Below are 15,986 nucleotides of genomic sequence, written 5' to 3' on the forward strand. Positions count from 1 at the left end.
AGGCAGAGGCAGAGGCAGAGGCAGAGGCAGAGGCAGAGGCAGAGGAGGCAGAGGCAGGTATATCTTTGTGAATTGGTCAACTTCAGTATACATAAGAATTTCCAGGTCAGCCAAGGCTGAAAAGCAGGACCCTGTCTTAAAACAAAACAAACAAAACAACACAAAACAACAGCAACAACAAAACAACAAGAAGAAAATGAATAACTGCTCAGGTTTGAATGAATATATCCAGTGCTAATATGACTCCAAAAGGGAGTAGATATAATTAAAAATATTCTATGAAAATTAAAGCATTTGTTTTATATTATAGATTTTATGCATACAGTAGACTTTATGAACAAATGAAAATTTTAGCTTTTTTCGGGTTATTTTGAATTTAATAAAAAATTGTTAATGAAAACAATCAAGTAGTGTTGGATCAGACTGTCATGCACACTTTGAAATCTATGAAGAAACAATGTGAGAAATGTCGGAAAAATGTACTATATGAACATGGTTGCTTCATAAAAATTAAAAAGCAAACCTTAAATTTACACACACACACACACACACACTTTTCTGATGTTTTCAATGTCTTGAAGCAAAATGAGTGTAATTAGTTTCTGTTTAAAGAATCAAGCTAAACAACTTTCTTCATAATTCCAATTACATTTCTATTTGATTTGGAACACATTAAGCAGAGTGTTGTAGCTGAGCAGAGCTTCCGGTCTTTCTGATGAGAGGCATTTGGTTAAGTTCCTGGACAGTGCTTTTAACACGTCCCTAGAACTCTAAAAATGTTATAAAGCCTTTTCCCACACTGTATAGGAAATACACACAAGGGAATTTTATAGTTGTGATACATTTGAATATTATGCACTTTAGAGATCCTCAAAACCATTCAAATAAACATTTGCTACAGCCTATTGGCATTGCCACCGCTGTGAAACAGTCCAAAAGCAATGTTGCCCTATTTAGGAGTAAAATCATTTGTTTCTTCCAAAACTAATAAAAAACATAGAGCATTTGTATTAATGCATAGGATGATGAGGGTTTCTTAGGCTTGCAATTGACAAAGAAACAATGCACAATTTTTGATGATGCAACTTATGGACTCTAGGGCACACTTTAATAGAGCTGTCATATTCCTAGGCAAGAAGAGGGCATGCCTGGACTGTAGTAGATTTAGCTAATGTATCACATACTGTCTTTGAACATTAATTTACTAAAAATAGGTGATTACCAGCAATGATGGCAGCTTCACATGTCCTTCAGTGGTTACATCACAACTATTTTAAAATGAATCCACTGTAGAAGCTGCATGTTGATTACAGGGAAAGTGACTGACAGTTCAAGAGGGTCTGTAGGAACACAATCAACGAGGCAGTCAAGTCTCATACCACTTGAGAAGTGGTTGAGGGGACTAGGGATGGTAACCTGAAGAAGAAGAAGAAAAAAGACGGACATGGGAATGGTCACAGTTGCCAAATGATAGGTTAGGCTTTTCATATGTAAGAAAATAACAGTTTGTGTTGTTCTATGGAACATAAATGGAAGAATGGAATTCTTTTAAAAGTAGAGCTTAAGTTCACTGGAAATGAATAAAATTGAAGTTGTTGGGATTAGGAAGTGGGACTCAAGAAGGGCTTCCTCATTTGAGTTGATTTTTAAAATAGCACTGTATATTATTACTATTATTTTAATATAGATCACATGAGCTGATACTATACACTTAAACAGTAAGGACCTTTGAAATGCATCTGTGATGCAAAATAGGTTTGGATGACAAACCCCTGTATGTAAATATTGATAACAAGATACAGGAATATGAATATGATTTTTGTTATGATTATATTTGTGGTAATTTATATTTAAAGCCATAAAAACAATTAAATATATTAATTTAACTAGTTCCTATTTTTAAAAATCATACCTGAAGAAATAAATTTGTTTAAATCTCACATTCTTAGAACTTTATGATCATTCAATAAATTTATGGGGTTTTATTATTTATTTTTGTAGGGCAGGATATGGAAAATAGTTACAATAAATAATCACTCGATATTCTATTAGATGGTACAGTCTATGAACTACAAAGTTGGGATTATGCATAAGTAAATAAGCAATTATAACTTACTTATGAAGGTAGTAGCCACATTCTTTTAGAATTTCTTTAGATTTCTTTGGGTTAGATTTGACCTTACAGATTGTTCAATCTTGGGTAAATTTTTTAGGTGTCTGCTTTTATAAACTTACTTTCTACAAAGGACAGATAGTAAAATATCCATATATTTGTGGGTTAAAATAAAAGTGTTTGTAGTTTATTCCACAGAAGGCAATTCACAGACTCACACTAACTGTCATGCATTAGGTATTATTCATCCTTATTAAATATATAAATGTCCAGAGGGAATATTTTAGAGAAAATAAAATCTTATTTTCTTGGGATATATAATATTATAATTTTCACCTGAAGTTTTGCTACAGAAAACTATTACACCTCTGAAGTTACATTGTTTTAAATAAAAGCCATATTTATGATAGGACTGAGAAGGGATAGATAGTACAATAAAAGAATGTATTAGGAAAAGTTTCTGAGAGTTGTTTTAATTTAATCCGGATATTTTTCTCGACATGCAATCAAACATCATAATACATCTCAAAAGCCACAGTAATGTGTCTGAAAAGAAAAAAATTGTAAAGTCATCATAATATTTGTATTTCCAAACTAAATTATTGCTATGAGTAATTTCCTTTATCAATTTGGTCTGCTCAGAAAATATCCCTTATCTATCAGAAACCTCTTTTTTCTCTCACAAATAATATATTGATGTACTCAATCAGATCCAGATAAGTTTATGATAAAACAAAATCATTTACCCTTTAATTTTTCACTGTAATAGATTTCATATTTCGTTTTTAGATCTACAAGTAGATAAATACTAATTCTTTTCAGAATAAATATTTTCTTAATTTAACTTTATGGATCATTTCTTTGCCCATACGCCCTTTCATTTAGCTGTGTGACCTATTCATAGGCAATATAATATATTACTATAATAAATTTTAGTGACATTATAAATCAGGAAATACCTTAAGAAGAGAAGCAAGTAATGTTCCTTATCATTATTCTTTTTTAAATAAGCAAACAAGTTTACTTTCCTTTTTCAGACATGTTACTGTGGCTTTTGAGATGTTTTATGAGGTTAGATTGAATGTTGAGAAAAGTATCCAGATTACATTGGAAGAGCTAGTTCGATGGAGTAATGACATTAACAACCCTCTTGTTGGTTTGAAATATATAACCCAGCAATAATTTTGGCTGACATAGAATGTGTGTGAGGAGTAAGTCAAAAGTAAAACAAAACAGCCCATAGTGACTTAAGAATTAATCATGTTTGCAAATAATTATATACATCTAGATGTTGGTATACTGGTCCATTCTGTGAATTTATATTTATATTTACATAGATAAACACAATTTAACTTTATATAGGGAACTAATTTTAGACCAATACATAAATAGGTATTTTGTTATTCATGTAAATCCCACAAAAATGTTTTAAAAAGGTTGCATTTTCTTTCATGTTTTGGAAACAGGAATACCAACCTGTTTTGAGACACAAAGTAACATCTCTATCAGTGCAAGCTAGATTTACTAAATGTTCTATCATTACTAGGCATAGTCTGTCACAGAGTGTTACTCACCTTGGGTTTTGTAAGAATACATTAGAGACTATATGCAGAAGCCTGGAATATGCAAATTACAAAATATCCATATGAGTCCAAACTGTTGATGATTCCACTTTTTATCATGACTTAGAAAAAGAAAGATGTGGTGACGACGCAGAGTGGAGCCACGTTTAGGTTACAAGTACTATACACAGGTTGTCAAAGCAAAGTGCCTGGGGTGGCAGCACATTCTGTTAGTCTGAGTACTCACTCTCTCAGTTGACTGATGCAGAAGGATTGGGAACTTGAACACTTCCTGGGCTATGTGGCAAGTTCCAGGTATATCTAGGCTACACTGTCAGTCTCTGTTTCAGTCAGCAAAACAGAAAGATCATAAGCCACGCCCAGACAACAGCAGCAGCAACAACAACAAAAAACAAAGCATGTATCTGCTTTTTTCATCTCCCAAGGCTGCACCTCTGCCTTGCTACTCCAGGTCACAGTCTCCAATCTTTCTTTTTCTCTCTTCTGCTTGTCATGATTTTCTGTGTATTCCAGTAATTCCTATGGTCTGTTATTATTATTATCATTATTATTGCTGTTGTTGTTTATTCAGCTTGTCTATTCAGTTGAGATACTTTTATTTAAAATTCAAATTTAAAATTCTTCTTAGTATTCCTTTTACATGGTACTAATTATCTAATTATGAAAAAATTGTGCTCGATGATATTATCATGTGTAATTATTTTCTTTAGAAATTTAGTAATAGAAATGTGTATGTATATATATATATATATATATATATATATATATATATATATATAAATATTCTGATATTCTGTAGCACAATAATTATGCTCACTTGGCCCTTCCTAACATTTTCAGTTTTCATCTGTGATTCCATTATTTTGTGATGGCTTATCCTTTAAGATTATAGATTTTACATAGATTTTACATGTCACATGTCTGTTTTGAGTTGACTATTTCTTATATGCCTAGTAGAATAAATGTTTCAAGTGTGTATTCTTCAGTCTCTCAGTAGTGTATTGAAGGGTATAAGATAGATAGGTATAGATATAGGACGTAAGAATCAATGAGAGGGAAAATACTTTCTGAATGACTTCAATTAAAAATACTTAAGACAAAACTGCCTAAAGTTAGTCAGCAACGGTTTCCATCAAACAAACTTCTGTTCTGACTCCTGCTTCAGAACTGAAAAAGAAAATCACAACTGTATCATCGTGTCTAGAAGATGAGTATTATCTTTAAATTTAGTAGAAGCCATGGAACATGACTAAATATCCTATATGCACCTTGAAATCATGGCTATAAACATCTGAGAAACTGTCCTGTGTTGAGAATATTTTCTGTGGCTAGGTATGTGAGCTGTGATGATCTATTATAGTAAAAAACAATAATAACTTCTCAATGTTTTTTGTTGTTTTTGTTGTTATTGCTTTGAATCCTTAGAAGGAAATTGCGAGTCTCCTCATAGGAACAAAAATGACTTACGAACTAACCCGACTTTGTAAATGTAAGGAAAGTAAGAGTGTGAAAGTGAGAATGTGTGAATGTAATCTTTGTTGTTTTATATATATTCCAGATCCAGAACAATTTGTGGGCAGGAAATGCTAGCGGTGGTTCTGTGGTTACGTCATGCATGCTACCACGTGACGCGTCCTCCTGCATGACACCTTACTCTCACTCGCCTCGGACAGATTCCAGTTACACGGGATTTTCGAACCACCAGAATCAGTTCAGCCACGTGCCCCTCAATAATTTTTTCACTGACTCTCTTCTCACTGGAGCTACCAACGGACACGCATTTGAAACAAAGCCGGAGTTTGAAAGGAGGTCTTCCAGTATCGCTGTTCTGAGAATGAAGGCCAAGGAGCACACCGCCAATATTTCATGGGCCATGTAACATACAGTAACTCTTTGATTTTCTTTTCATAGCAAAGTAAAACATTCTTATTTCTCGTATTTAAAGGATACCACAATAAGCTGCTGTGTGTGGAAGGGCTAAAGGTCAAGATATACAGTGAGACCAGCTTACATGAATAGTTGTTATTATTTAACATTTAAATCTAAGAGTGGATCCCTGAAAGGACTAAATAGGTTTACCATGCACCAGCCTCCACAGACTCTGTTTTAGTAGTAAGTTGTTTTTTTTTTTTTTCCCCTATTGTACAAGTCAATGAAATATGGTCAGGCAACTTCTTAAAGGAATAAATGTATTAAACAAATCCTTCTGTGATAGATTGATTTATGCTTGTTCTGTATAACAAGAAATCCCTTGTAAAGTGATACCTGATAAACGAGGAAACACCCTGGGGTAAAAAGGCAGTATTGATCCAGGGGGCTTTGAGAGCTAATGCCATTTCCAATACTTTGGCTCCAAGACACAATGGTCATACACTCTGTTGCAGCCTCAAGATTCTTTTCTTTTAACCTTTCGATGTTTTGGTGAATTTCCACTCAGTCAGAAAAAAAAAAAAAGGTCTTCTGAACTGCTCTGTATTTGCATGAAATATCTGGGCACAGTTTCTTGCAACCATGTGGTTAAAGGTGACAACTGAAGCATTCGCGTATGATTTAAAGTCTAGTCAACTGGACAGGTTTTATAAATGCAAATTTCAAGTGAAGAGGCCAGCAGGCAGACTGCAATTTAGTGATTAAAACCGAGAAATCATTAGTAAATGTGCTATTGCTTTTATACTAAAATCGTGTTGATTGAATCGCACACACACATACCTTGCAAATAAAGGGTAACTTTTCAATTAAAGGAGTAACAGATTGGAATTTATGTTTGTTTTGTGGGCCTATGCATTCTCAAATGCATGCCTGTTTGGCCTTGACACACTGTGCCTTAAGGATTTTTGCTACTGTGCTTTCCATAGAGAATTAAGATGTCAGGAGGTTCTTCAAAATTTCTCGTTAAAAATAAAAAGAAGAAGACAAATACATTGCATCTGGAAAATGGCTAACTTCTTTGATTTATTTCTCCTCCCTTCCCCCTGTCACATTCCAAGCTTTTTCAGATGAGTGAAATGTCAGCCCCCCTTGAAAGATTTCTAAGTTCATAAAGGCAAAGTCAATTAATTGAAGTGAAGATGACTTCCATGGCTCAGATCAGAGCAACATCAACTCTTTGTACTCTGTTAGGCTCTTCATGTGGTTCCGGTGAACATTAGCAATCTCCCAAAAAGCCCTACTGGGTAAAGAACAGGAGTACATGAATTTTGAAAAATAAATTTGATATAAAAGTAATTTTATCCACTAAGTGTCTTTTGTTAGTGGGAAAATATTTATAGCAATTAGACAGCTTTCAAAATAAAAGTTTTAATCAGGCAGATGATGGAGATGAGCAATGTCCTAAATAAACATTCCTTGGTTTCCTCGGAAATTGATTCTTTATGGCTTTTCTGCTTTCCCTTTTGCGTTTTGCTCCCAAGAAAAACTTGTTCAACTTTGGCCCAGAGAATGATGCTCAAATGCAGGAGCTTTTGTTAAAGGATTGCTAAAGCAGCTGGGAAACATCTTTCATAGTTTAGAAGAGAATGACTTACTTATTCCTGGGGTTCATATCAATTGGTGAACTAAAATTTAAAACTAGGAACTGAAAGTTTCATTGTTAAAGTCTTTGCCAATTAGTATTGCTCATTTTACTTTCTTCTCTCATATTTAGATGTTAGAACCTTTGGGCTGATGCCATAGTCATATATAATGTTATTTTGCTTTTCATATAACACACACACACACACACACACACACACACACACACACAAGATATATGTGAAAATACATTTATGAAAAGCAAAAGCCATGAGGTATGATTTTCACACCAGTTATTACTTTTCCTTCTTGACATTTTTTTCTTAATACTATATTGAGTATGCTATATACTATATTACATAACACTGTAGTATGTTGGAATTTTGGAATGTCTGTTTTTATATTTTAATTCAAAATAACTTTATAAGTGATGTTTTACAATTGCTAAACTGTATAAATTTGCTATCGCCTGCTACGGACAGAGTCTGAAGTTCCATTTGGAATAGTGAAGGATATGGTAGACTGATGGTTTCTGTCCTTCATGAGTTCAGACATCTTGGACAAATGCCTAATGTATATGATATCAACTAAGATGCACATTGTATCAGAGGAGCAAGCATTATGTCGTGTCAATAAGCTAACAAACTTTCCTTTTGGCTGAATTTTATTGTGTATTTTGGTTGACAAAATATACAAAAATAGGTTTTGGAAGTAAAAGGTGAGGAAAAGTTAAAGCAAAAAGGAAGACATTTCCTGCATTTTTGTTTCTCTCTCTACTCTCTCTCTCTCTCCCTCCCTCTCTCCCTCACTCCCTCCCTCCCTCCCTCTCTCTTTCCCTCTCCCTCTCCCTTCCCCACCTCTCTCTTCTAAACTGAAATTAAAGTTTCATATACTAGATTTGATACTTTATATGCAATTATTGAACTCATGTACCTAGATATTGAAAATGGAAATATTGTACTCATTATTTACAGTTTGAGTGATGGAGTGTTTAAAATTATCATAATTTTTATCTCTTGGACTTTGGTTCCTGCAACTTAATTATTTTTACTCCTACATATTTTTTTCCTGGATCAGTGGCATAAATTTTTATATTCTTTTTTTTTCCCCTAAGTAATGTAGTTGAGCCTGAAAATCACGACATAGAAGGATTAGAACAGTCAAATTCTTAAGGATGAAATTAAATGAAATTTCAGGGAAAGTTTTTGTGGATTTTGAAAACATCTCATTCAATATAAATGTGAACTGATAGTCTTTTATATGACTTAGAAGAGTGAAAAAAAAAAAAAGCCCATGTAATCATTGCCCTTAGTTTCTGCAGTGTATCTCAAGACAGTAAGAAAGTTACCCAACTGATGTAACATTAAGGAAACTCTTGAAACTAGGTACATAAATTACATCAGCACATTCTTTTCATTGCTTCCTCTAACTGCTGATTCTTTTGATTTAACCGAGTGCAAACCATTGCTCTTAGTATGGTTTTTACAAGGATTGTATGCCATTTCTTTTTTCCAGTTTCACATCCTCAAGTCTGCAAATACCAGGTCCTTGCTTTGCTCTATATAGTATAGATAACCCCTGGACCTCGTGTGTTCGAGTAGTGTTGTTTTATGTGTAGATGCAACAGATTCAGTGTATTTGCACTTAAGTAACACCTAAGAGAAAAGGGGTGGAAACGTAAATTATATATGCATAGACTGCTTAAAAATGTCAATTTTCTAAATTTATTTGTGATCTTAACATTCGTCTTTTTCAACATTTATTCTAAGTAGAATTTTATATGATAAATAATTGTTGAATGTAGCTTTACGAAATATAATTATTCCTTATCTTCCTTAACAGTTTAGACAATTTAGTAGAGAGGTCAGAATGATCTTTACTAGTTAGACTGAATTCTCATTTCACTGATTAAAATAGGAAAATACCTTGACCACTTGAAATATGATTTTTCTTTAATCCTTTAGCTTTAGAAATTAGGCATTAAAATCGTGTTTTAATTTTTCTTAGCTATTCAAATTTTACATGAAAAAGCTAATTAATTTGCAGCAGAATCAGTTTAATAAAATGTCATAGTAAGTAATATTTTTGTTCTTCTTCTTGGTCTCTAAGTCATATATATATATATAAACTCAGTTTCTAACCTCACTGACAAGGACAATGAGAATACAGACAGAAGTGAAATGTGCAGCAGCACCCAATTTATGTGACAAAATGAAGAAAAAACTGATTAAATGTGATATTTTCATAGCATAGTGAGTACTAAAATAGGGTTTATTTATACTTTCAAATTTTTACATTAATTTGTGACTGTCTGCCTCTCTGTCTGTCTGATATGTGTGCACATGCGTGGAGGTCAGGATATATTTTGTGGAGTTTTTTTCCTCTCCTTTTTTTTTTCTTTCAGCTAAGAAGGAACTCAGATCACTGAGCTTATGTGACAATCTCAGTGTCACCATGGAATTAAGAAAAATTAATAAGTCCCCCTCAAAATTAAACACATTGCCATCATTTTTCCTGGAAATGTATTGTAAATAAAAAAAAATAACAAACCTAGAAAATAAAGCCTCTCTTATACTGTTAACTCCCCTTATATACTGAAAAATGTCTAGTAGAGGGTTAACGAAACTTTTCTAAGCCTTTAAACATACCTTGAATATAATAAATAAAAAAGTGCAGTTACAGTTTTACCTAACCATTTAAACTTTGATTCCTTAAGTAAATATACCATCTAAACTTTCCAACTGCAAAATACAAAACAAATAATATCATTTTAATCTTTGGGGCAGCATTGTTTATAGCATGCTTCAGACTCTAGAGCAGTGGGTCTAAGCCTGCGGGTTGCAACCTTGTAACAGGAGTCTCAAAGCAGATATCTTGCCTACCAGACATCTGCATTACGATTCGTGACAGTAGGAAATTACAGTTATGAATTAGCAACAAAGATAATTTTATGGTTTGGGATCACCCAACATGACCGACTGTATCAAGACATGGTTGCGGTATTAGGAAAGCAGAGACAAGCAGAAATAATATATATTTACCCTTGCATAGTGTGTACTGATATTTTCTCTTTTCTGTTTACTTTGATACTCACTTTAAAGATTTACTAGAGCAATGCAGACAAACTGCCATCACTGTTAAAATCTAACAGGTTTACAGTAGAAGGCCAAAAGAGCCCTTTACAGGCTGCTTGCCTAGTGTAAATTGTTAAACACTGAACTCATGCTCAAAAGCTCCTCAAAAGAAAAGTTCATAATTTAGACATGAAACGAAAAAGGGGACATATTTCTACATAGAATTCAGAGCTTAGTAAACTAAGATAGACAATCAGATTGGCCTTCCTTCAGATCTTAATCATGGAGTCATATTTTCAGCCCCCCAAATAGTGTTCCATTTATTAAAAAAGAACAAAGTGGCTTAATATTTTTAACCTGTGAGAAAGAATTCAATGGCTTTAGTAGACTCCTCTAGGTCAGTTGCATTACCAACCACATCATGGTAATGTCTTTAGTTTAAATATAATTTCCACCACAAAGGAGTCTCACATTATGAAAGGTAAAATCATCACGTGTCAGAATATCTCTGACTAGCAGAACATATGTGTTTAAAAGAATAGAACATTTATAATCAAGCAGGTCCAATGTATAGCATGAATGAAACAAAGAGGGGTCAAGATGCAGTATGTGAGAGTAGCCATTCAGGGTAAGGGGGCAATGATTTATAGAATATTCTAGTGGGAGTGGGGCCTGAGGAACCCCACTTCTACCAAGATTAAACCTTATGTGCAGATTAAGTCATGTAATTTTTAGGGCAATTTTCTCACCAAAAATTGAAAAGTGCCATAAAGTTTCATATGAATCAAGCATTCTTCATCTTTATTTTGTTGTTTTTCTTTCATGATTTTTTGATATAACATTTAGTAAGTAAAGAAACAAATACTTCGTCATTATAATGACTTTCTAGATACAATAACTATCTGGTGTGTTATCCTATGGTCTATTAAGAAAAGTAATCTACTTATGTCTTTGAAAAATTCTTTGTGAATTCTGTGAACTGCTTAAAGCAATGTTAACTGCTCAAATTTTTCCTGCTGTTCAGTCAAGATTAACTTTTATTTTTTATCACCCCCCCCCTTTTTTGGAAAAATTTAAATTCAGTTATATTTAAGGAATTGAAATTTTATTGAAAATACCTACTCTTACTTTTTTTGCTAAGAACTCATGGAAACTAATTTACTGGATAGAGAAGACGAACGAGTAAAAAGATAATTACATTATAGCCAGGAAATATCTAATGTCTTGGAACAGGTAACAGAGCAACTAATATACATTTTATAATTCATAGATGGCCACAGATATCGACAGATTTAGATCTTGTGAGATGACCAGAGATGTGAAAGAATGGCTCTTTTATAGTTTTCTTTGAAGGAGAAACCAAGTAAAAATTTCAAATCTATGCCCATTACTTCTGATTCTTTGTTTCTTTATCAAAGTTATGCCAATACACTTTTTTTTCCTGGATGTGTCTATGAGAGCATTTATAGAAACATTTCACCCATTCAGAATATGGTATCAACATCAGTCCTGCCACGAGGTCCTGAATTGAACAATAAAAAAAAGGAAACCAGTCACCAGGATTTTTTCACTCTCTGCTATAGAAGTAACATGATCAGTGACCCATGCTCCTACTAGCATGATTTCCTTTCACGTTGCTCTGAATCTAAGAACCAAAGCCAACTCTTCCTTTGTCAGGTATTTTATTCTAACAAAAATAAAAGTCATATACATCTTTCCAGAATAATGTCAAATTTGATTCATTTTTTATTAGATATTTTCTTTATTTACATTTCAAATGCTATCCCGAGAGTTCCCTATACCATCCCCCCCACCACCCCTTCTCCCCTACCCACCCACTCCCACTTCATGGCCCTGGCCTTCCCCTGTGCTGGGTCATATAAAGTTTGCAAGACCAAGGGGCCTCTCTTCCCANTGATGGCCGATTAGGCCATCTTCTGCTACATATGCAGCTAGAGACANGAGCTCTGGGGGTACTGGTTAGTTCATATTGTTGTTCCACCTATAGGGTTGCAGACCCCTTCAGCTCCTTGGGTACTTTCTCTAGCTCCTCCATTGGGGACCCTGTGTTCCATCCAATAGCTGACTGTGCCAATACAACTTTTAACTAAGTATATTTTTTTCAGTGTTATGTTTTTATCTATACTACAATGTACAAATTTTAAAACAAAAATTTGGTTTTTTTCAATATTCAAATTTTCTATTATAAAATAATGCAATAAACATGTGGTGAGTTCATGAATTAAAAATATTTGGCACTAGCAACCGAAATTATAAATAGATGTAAGCACTAAAGACTGTGTCTGAGAAATCGTTGGTCTATTTGGATAGTTGAAATATGGAACTTTTATAGCATACTTTTGCTATGATCTAAATATAAAAGAAAACAATAAAAATGAAAATACAGCTATGAAATAGACATCTGAAGAAAGCGGATGGAAAAGTTCAGTAGAAACCTTCACCCTGGTGTTCCCCTTGATCTCTGCCCGAGAGAGAGAAAGACTGCCTGGAAGATCTGAGGTCAATGTGAGAAAAATACTCCCAACTCCAGGGAAGAGAGAGAAAAAAGGAAGAGGTTAGGAATTACTGGCTCGGAGTCTTTAACTCATTATTTGCCTCTGTTCAGCCAGCATTTGTCTCCCTTTATCAAGCCCTGCTGCCTGAAATTTGTAAATAGAAGTTTAATGGATGAATCTCTGTGTTATCTCCACCTCTCTCTTTCCAGCTGTGAAACTGATTGATGGGTTTAAAATTCTGAGGGCTTCATCTAGTAGATACGTTTTCTGGTTCAAAAGAAGGAAGGAAAGAAGCGAGACAGAGGGAGAGAGACACAGAGAGAGACACTGAGGCCAAGACAGAGTGATAGGGATGGAGGGATGGAGGAAGGAAGGAAAGAAGGAAGGAAAGAAGCGAGACAGAGAGAGACACAGAGAGAGACACTGAGGCCAAGACAGAGTGATAGGGAGGGAGGGATGGAGGAAGGAAGGAAGGAAAGATTATCTGAGAGAAGTATCTCATGCAGATTTTGAAGACCTAGCAAAAGAGATAAATATGAAGAGGGAAAACAAAAAGTAAATGGTAAAAAAAAAAAAATAATAATAATCTTGTGCCTGGTGTAAAGATGTGTCTCAGCAACTGCAGTTGTGTGAAGACCTGAAATTCTTCAGGTCCTGAATCTCTTGGCTGAGAATGAGATCAGTGACCATTTGGAAAGACAGTCAAGGTTCCAGTCCCAGATTGTCTATCTGATCCATCCATCTCACCTCTCAGTCCCCTGGGTTCATTTTAACACAGCAACTATTTATTGAGTGCTTCTATCTGTGTACTTTCCTAAGTCAGAGAAAGATAATGAGATGTTAATAGGAAGTAACACACCTCTGGAAAGTTACACGTGTCCAACAGGATCTATCAGAAGCATCACTGCCATTTACCAGAAGTTCACTTTATTTTCATTAATAGCATCAATAATGAATACTGCTTTGAGGTGCAAGGATTTGCGCACTGGGTTCTCAATTTTATCTGCAGAAACCATCAGTTACAAATTACAGTTCCCCAAGGACTGACTTACAGGTAAAAAAGAACACTGTCCCCTCAGACTAGCATCACTTAAGCACATCTAATAGTTGAGCTGAGATGCAGCATTAGCCATTACATAAACTAATTGGGTTAATTCAGCCCTGCAATTTAGGCAAATAATGTAACTGAGATAAACACAGGGTCACTTATGCTTCTACTTGTACACATTTATCTACACTTCTTATTTATACTGCTAAATGCTTAAAACAACACGAGGCTATAAATTTGCCCTTTCTTTCTGATTCTCTTGGCAGGGTTTCTTACATGCTTAACTTTTAAAGGGTGAGGATCGGTCCCCTCTCAAATAAATAAGGAAGCTGTGGAAGGCAAAAGCTGCAGCTCCACAAAGCAGTTCTAACCCATTAAACGCAGATGGCTCACAGGGGGCTTAATCATCAGGAGCAAACACACATCACGTTGAAGTCGAGAGCTGGTTTCCATCACTTGTTACCATTCGAACGTCTGTCTCAGCAAAGTGAACCCCATCTATCTCCCGGGCTATCAGATGCCCTTTGAATACTCTTCCCTCTGATGTAGTAAGATTTCTCTTCAGAACTTACTGGGATGAATGATCTATTGCCACACAGAGGAGTGAAGGAAAACATTTCTCTCTCTGCCAGAACAGATGAGGTTCTTCAGTAGGAGAATGTATTTGACCTTGTAAAGTAGACCAAAGCGATTAACAAACAGATCCACGTAAGGCCAACTGCCTTTATCCCGATGCTCCAACAGAAGTTGTTTTGTGTTTTGTTTGATTTTTACATGCAAGTTATAATGCTCTGGACCTAATCGCCTGGCAAGAATCCAAACACTGCGGGGGGGGGGGATATCTCTTCCGTTTAAGGTTTTCTACGAAAGATAATTTGAAAGCATAAAAAATGTGTTATGATAGCTCGGTTATCATACTGACAACTTAAATTAATTCACAATTATTAAAAGAGATGCGTGAAACTACTTTCATGAACAAAACTGGAGATCAGCATTAAAACCCATTATAAAATGACGGTTGTCCCTCAAGTAAGATAAATTGGGATTTGTCTTCAGGTTCATTGTATGAACTTCTTTTATGTATTTATACGTTGCTTAAGGATTTAGCTTCCATTGTGTCCCCCTCCCCCCATTACAGAATATTTTCATGTTTTAAAATCTCTTCTCCTTTCTTGGAGACTACTAAGTGGATGCCTATTCTTCAAGTGTAAGTCCTTGGTGACATTCATGAAGTCCCTGGCAGAAAACAGGAACACCAAGTGAGCCACTTTTTATTTTTATTTTTTTTCAGCTTTCCCTAGCATATACATTTATCTAATGCTTTTAAAGTGACACGGTCTTGAATAAACGTGGCTGATAAGCGATGTAGAGGCTGTTCATCTACCAGTGACCTGAACTACTTGGGCCTCATTATTTCATTTGTCTTTCTGACTGAGTTTGTAAATAATTCAACAATATGGACATTTAGAATCAATATAAGGGTGACAGTTTCACCCCTAAAATAACCTAGTCAGTTAACGGCATTCACAGAAAAGCAAATGTTTTGTTAAAATGTCTGTATATCTTTTTAAATTTGTTTTCTTTTAACTTTCCAAACTCTGGCTTTTCATAATCAAGCTGAAAACTGATAAAAAAAGAGAAACTAGTAAAAGATTTAAATCTAATGCATTAAAACACAGAGACTGAAAAATTTATTATACAGAGGCATAATAAATTTATTTATTATTTGTTTTAATCTTTACCAGTAGATGGCACTGCATAGGTATGGGATTTATTCCTACCCATGTGACATGGGGGACAAGAGAAATATCAGCTGTGTTGGTATGTGTGACATGCCCTCCATTAAAGTTAGATTTTCCAATTAAATTTTACCTCAGAGTCCCAACAGTTCTTTGTGACAGAGCAAACCTTCATGGACACTAACTGGATTTATGAAACTAAGTGCTTACTTGTGGTGGATTCATAGATAAGTTATACAATTCCTTATCTGCTCCTATGCAGATGAATTAACTGAATTAGAGATGTTGCTTCCCTAATACCATATAAAGACCAAGTGGTAAGCTTTGGGGCTGTTTAACTCTCCTTTCACTAATGTGAATTGTAGTAATCCAGTCAACATTTGAAAAAGGTCTGAAACATCGC

General features: G+C 34.6%; 1 protein-coding gene across 1 annotated transcript in view; it reads left to right on the plus strand.

Annotated features, from left to right (window-relative positions):
- The window catches only part of Alx1 (ALX homeobox 1), a 20,764-nt gene extending 14,149 nt beyond the window's left edge, over positions 1-6,615 (plus strand). The window contains exon 4 of the mRNA XM_021205012.1: positions 5,255-6,615. Within this exon, the coding sequence (XP_021060671.1) occupies positions 5,255-5,575 (321 nt within the window). The 3' untranslated portion in view covers positions 5,576-6,615. The remainder of the gene's footprint in view (positions 1-5,254) is intronic.
- Positions 6,616-15,986: the final 9,371 nt, after the last annotated feature.

This window comes from Mus pahari, chromosome 9, assembly GCF_900095145.1.
Source record: "Mus pahari chromosome 9, PAHARI_EIJ_v1.1, whole genome shotgun sequence".
Taxonomy (NCBI): Eukaryota; Metazoa; Chordata; class Mammalia; order Rodentia; family Muridae; genus Mus; species Mus pahari.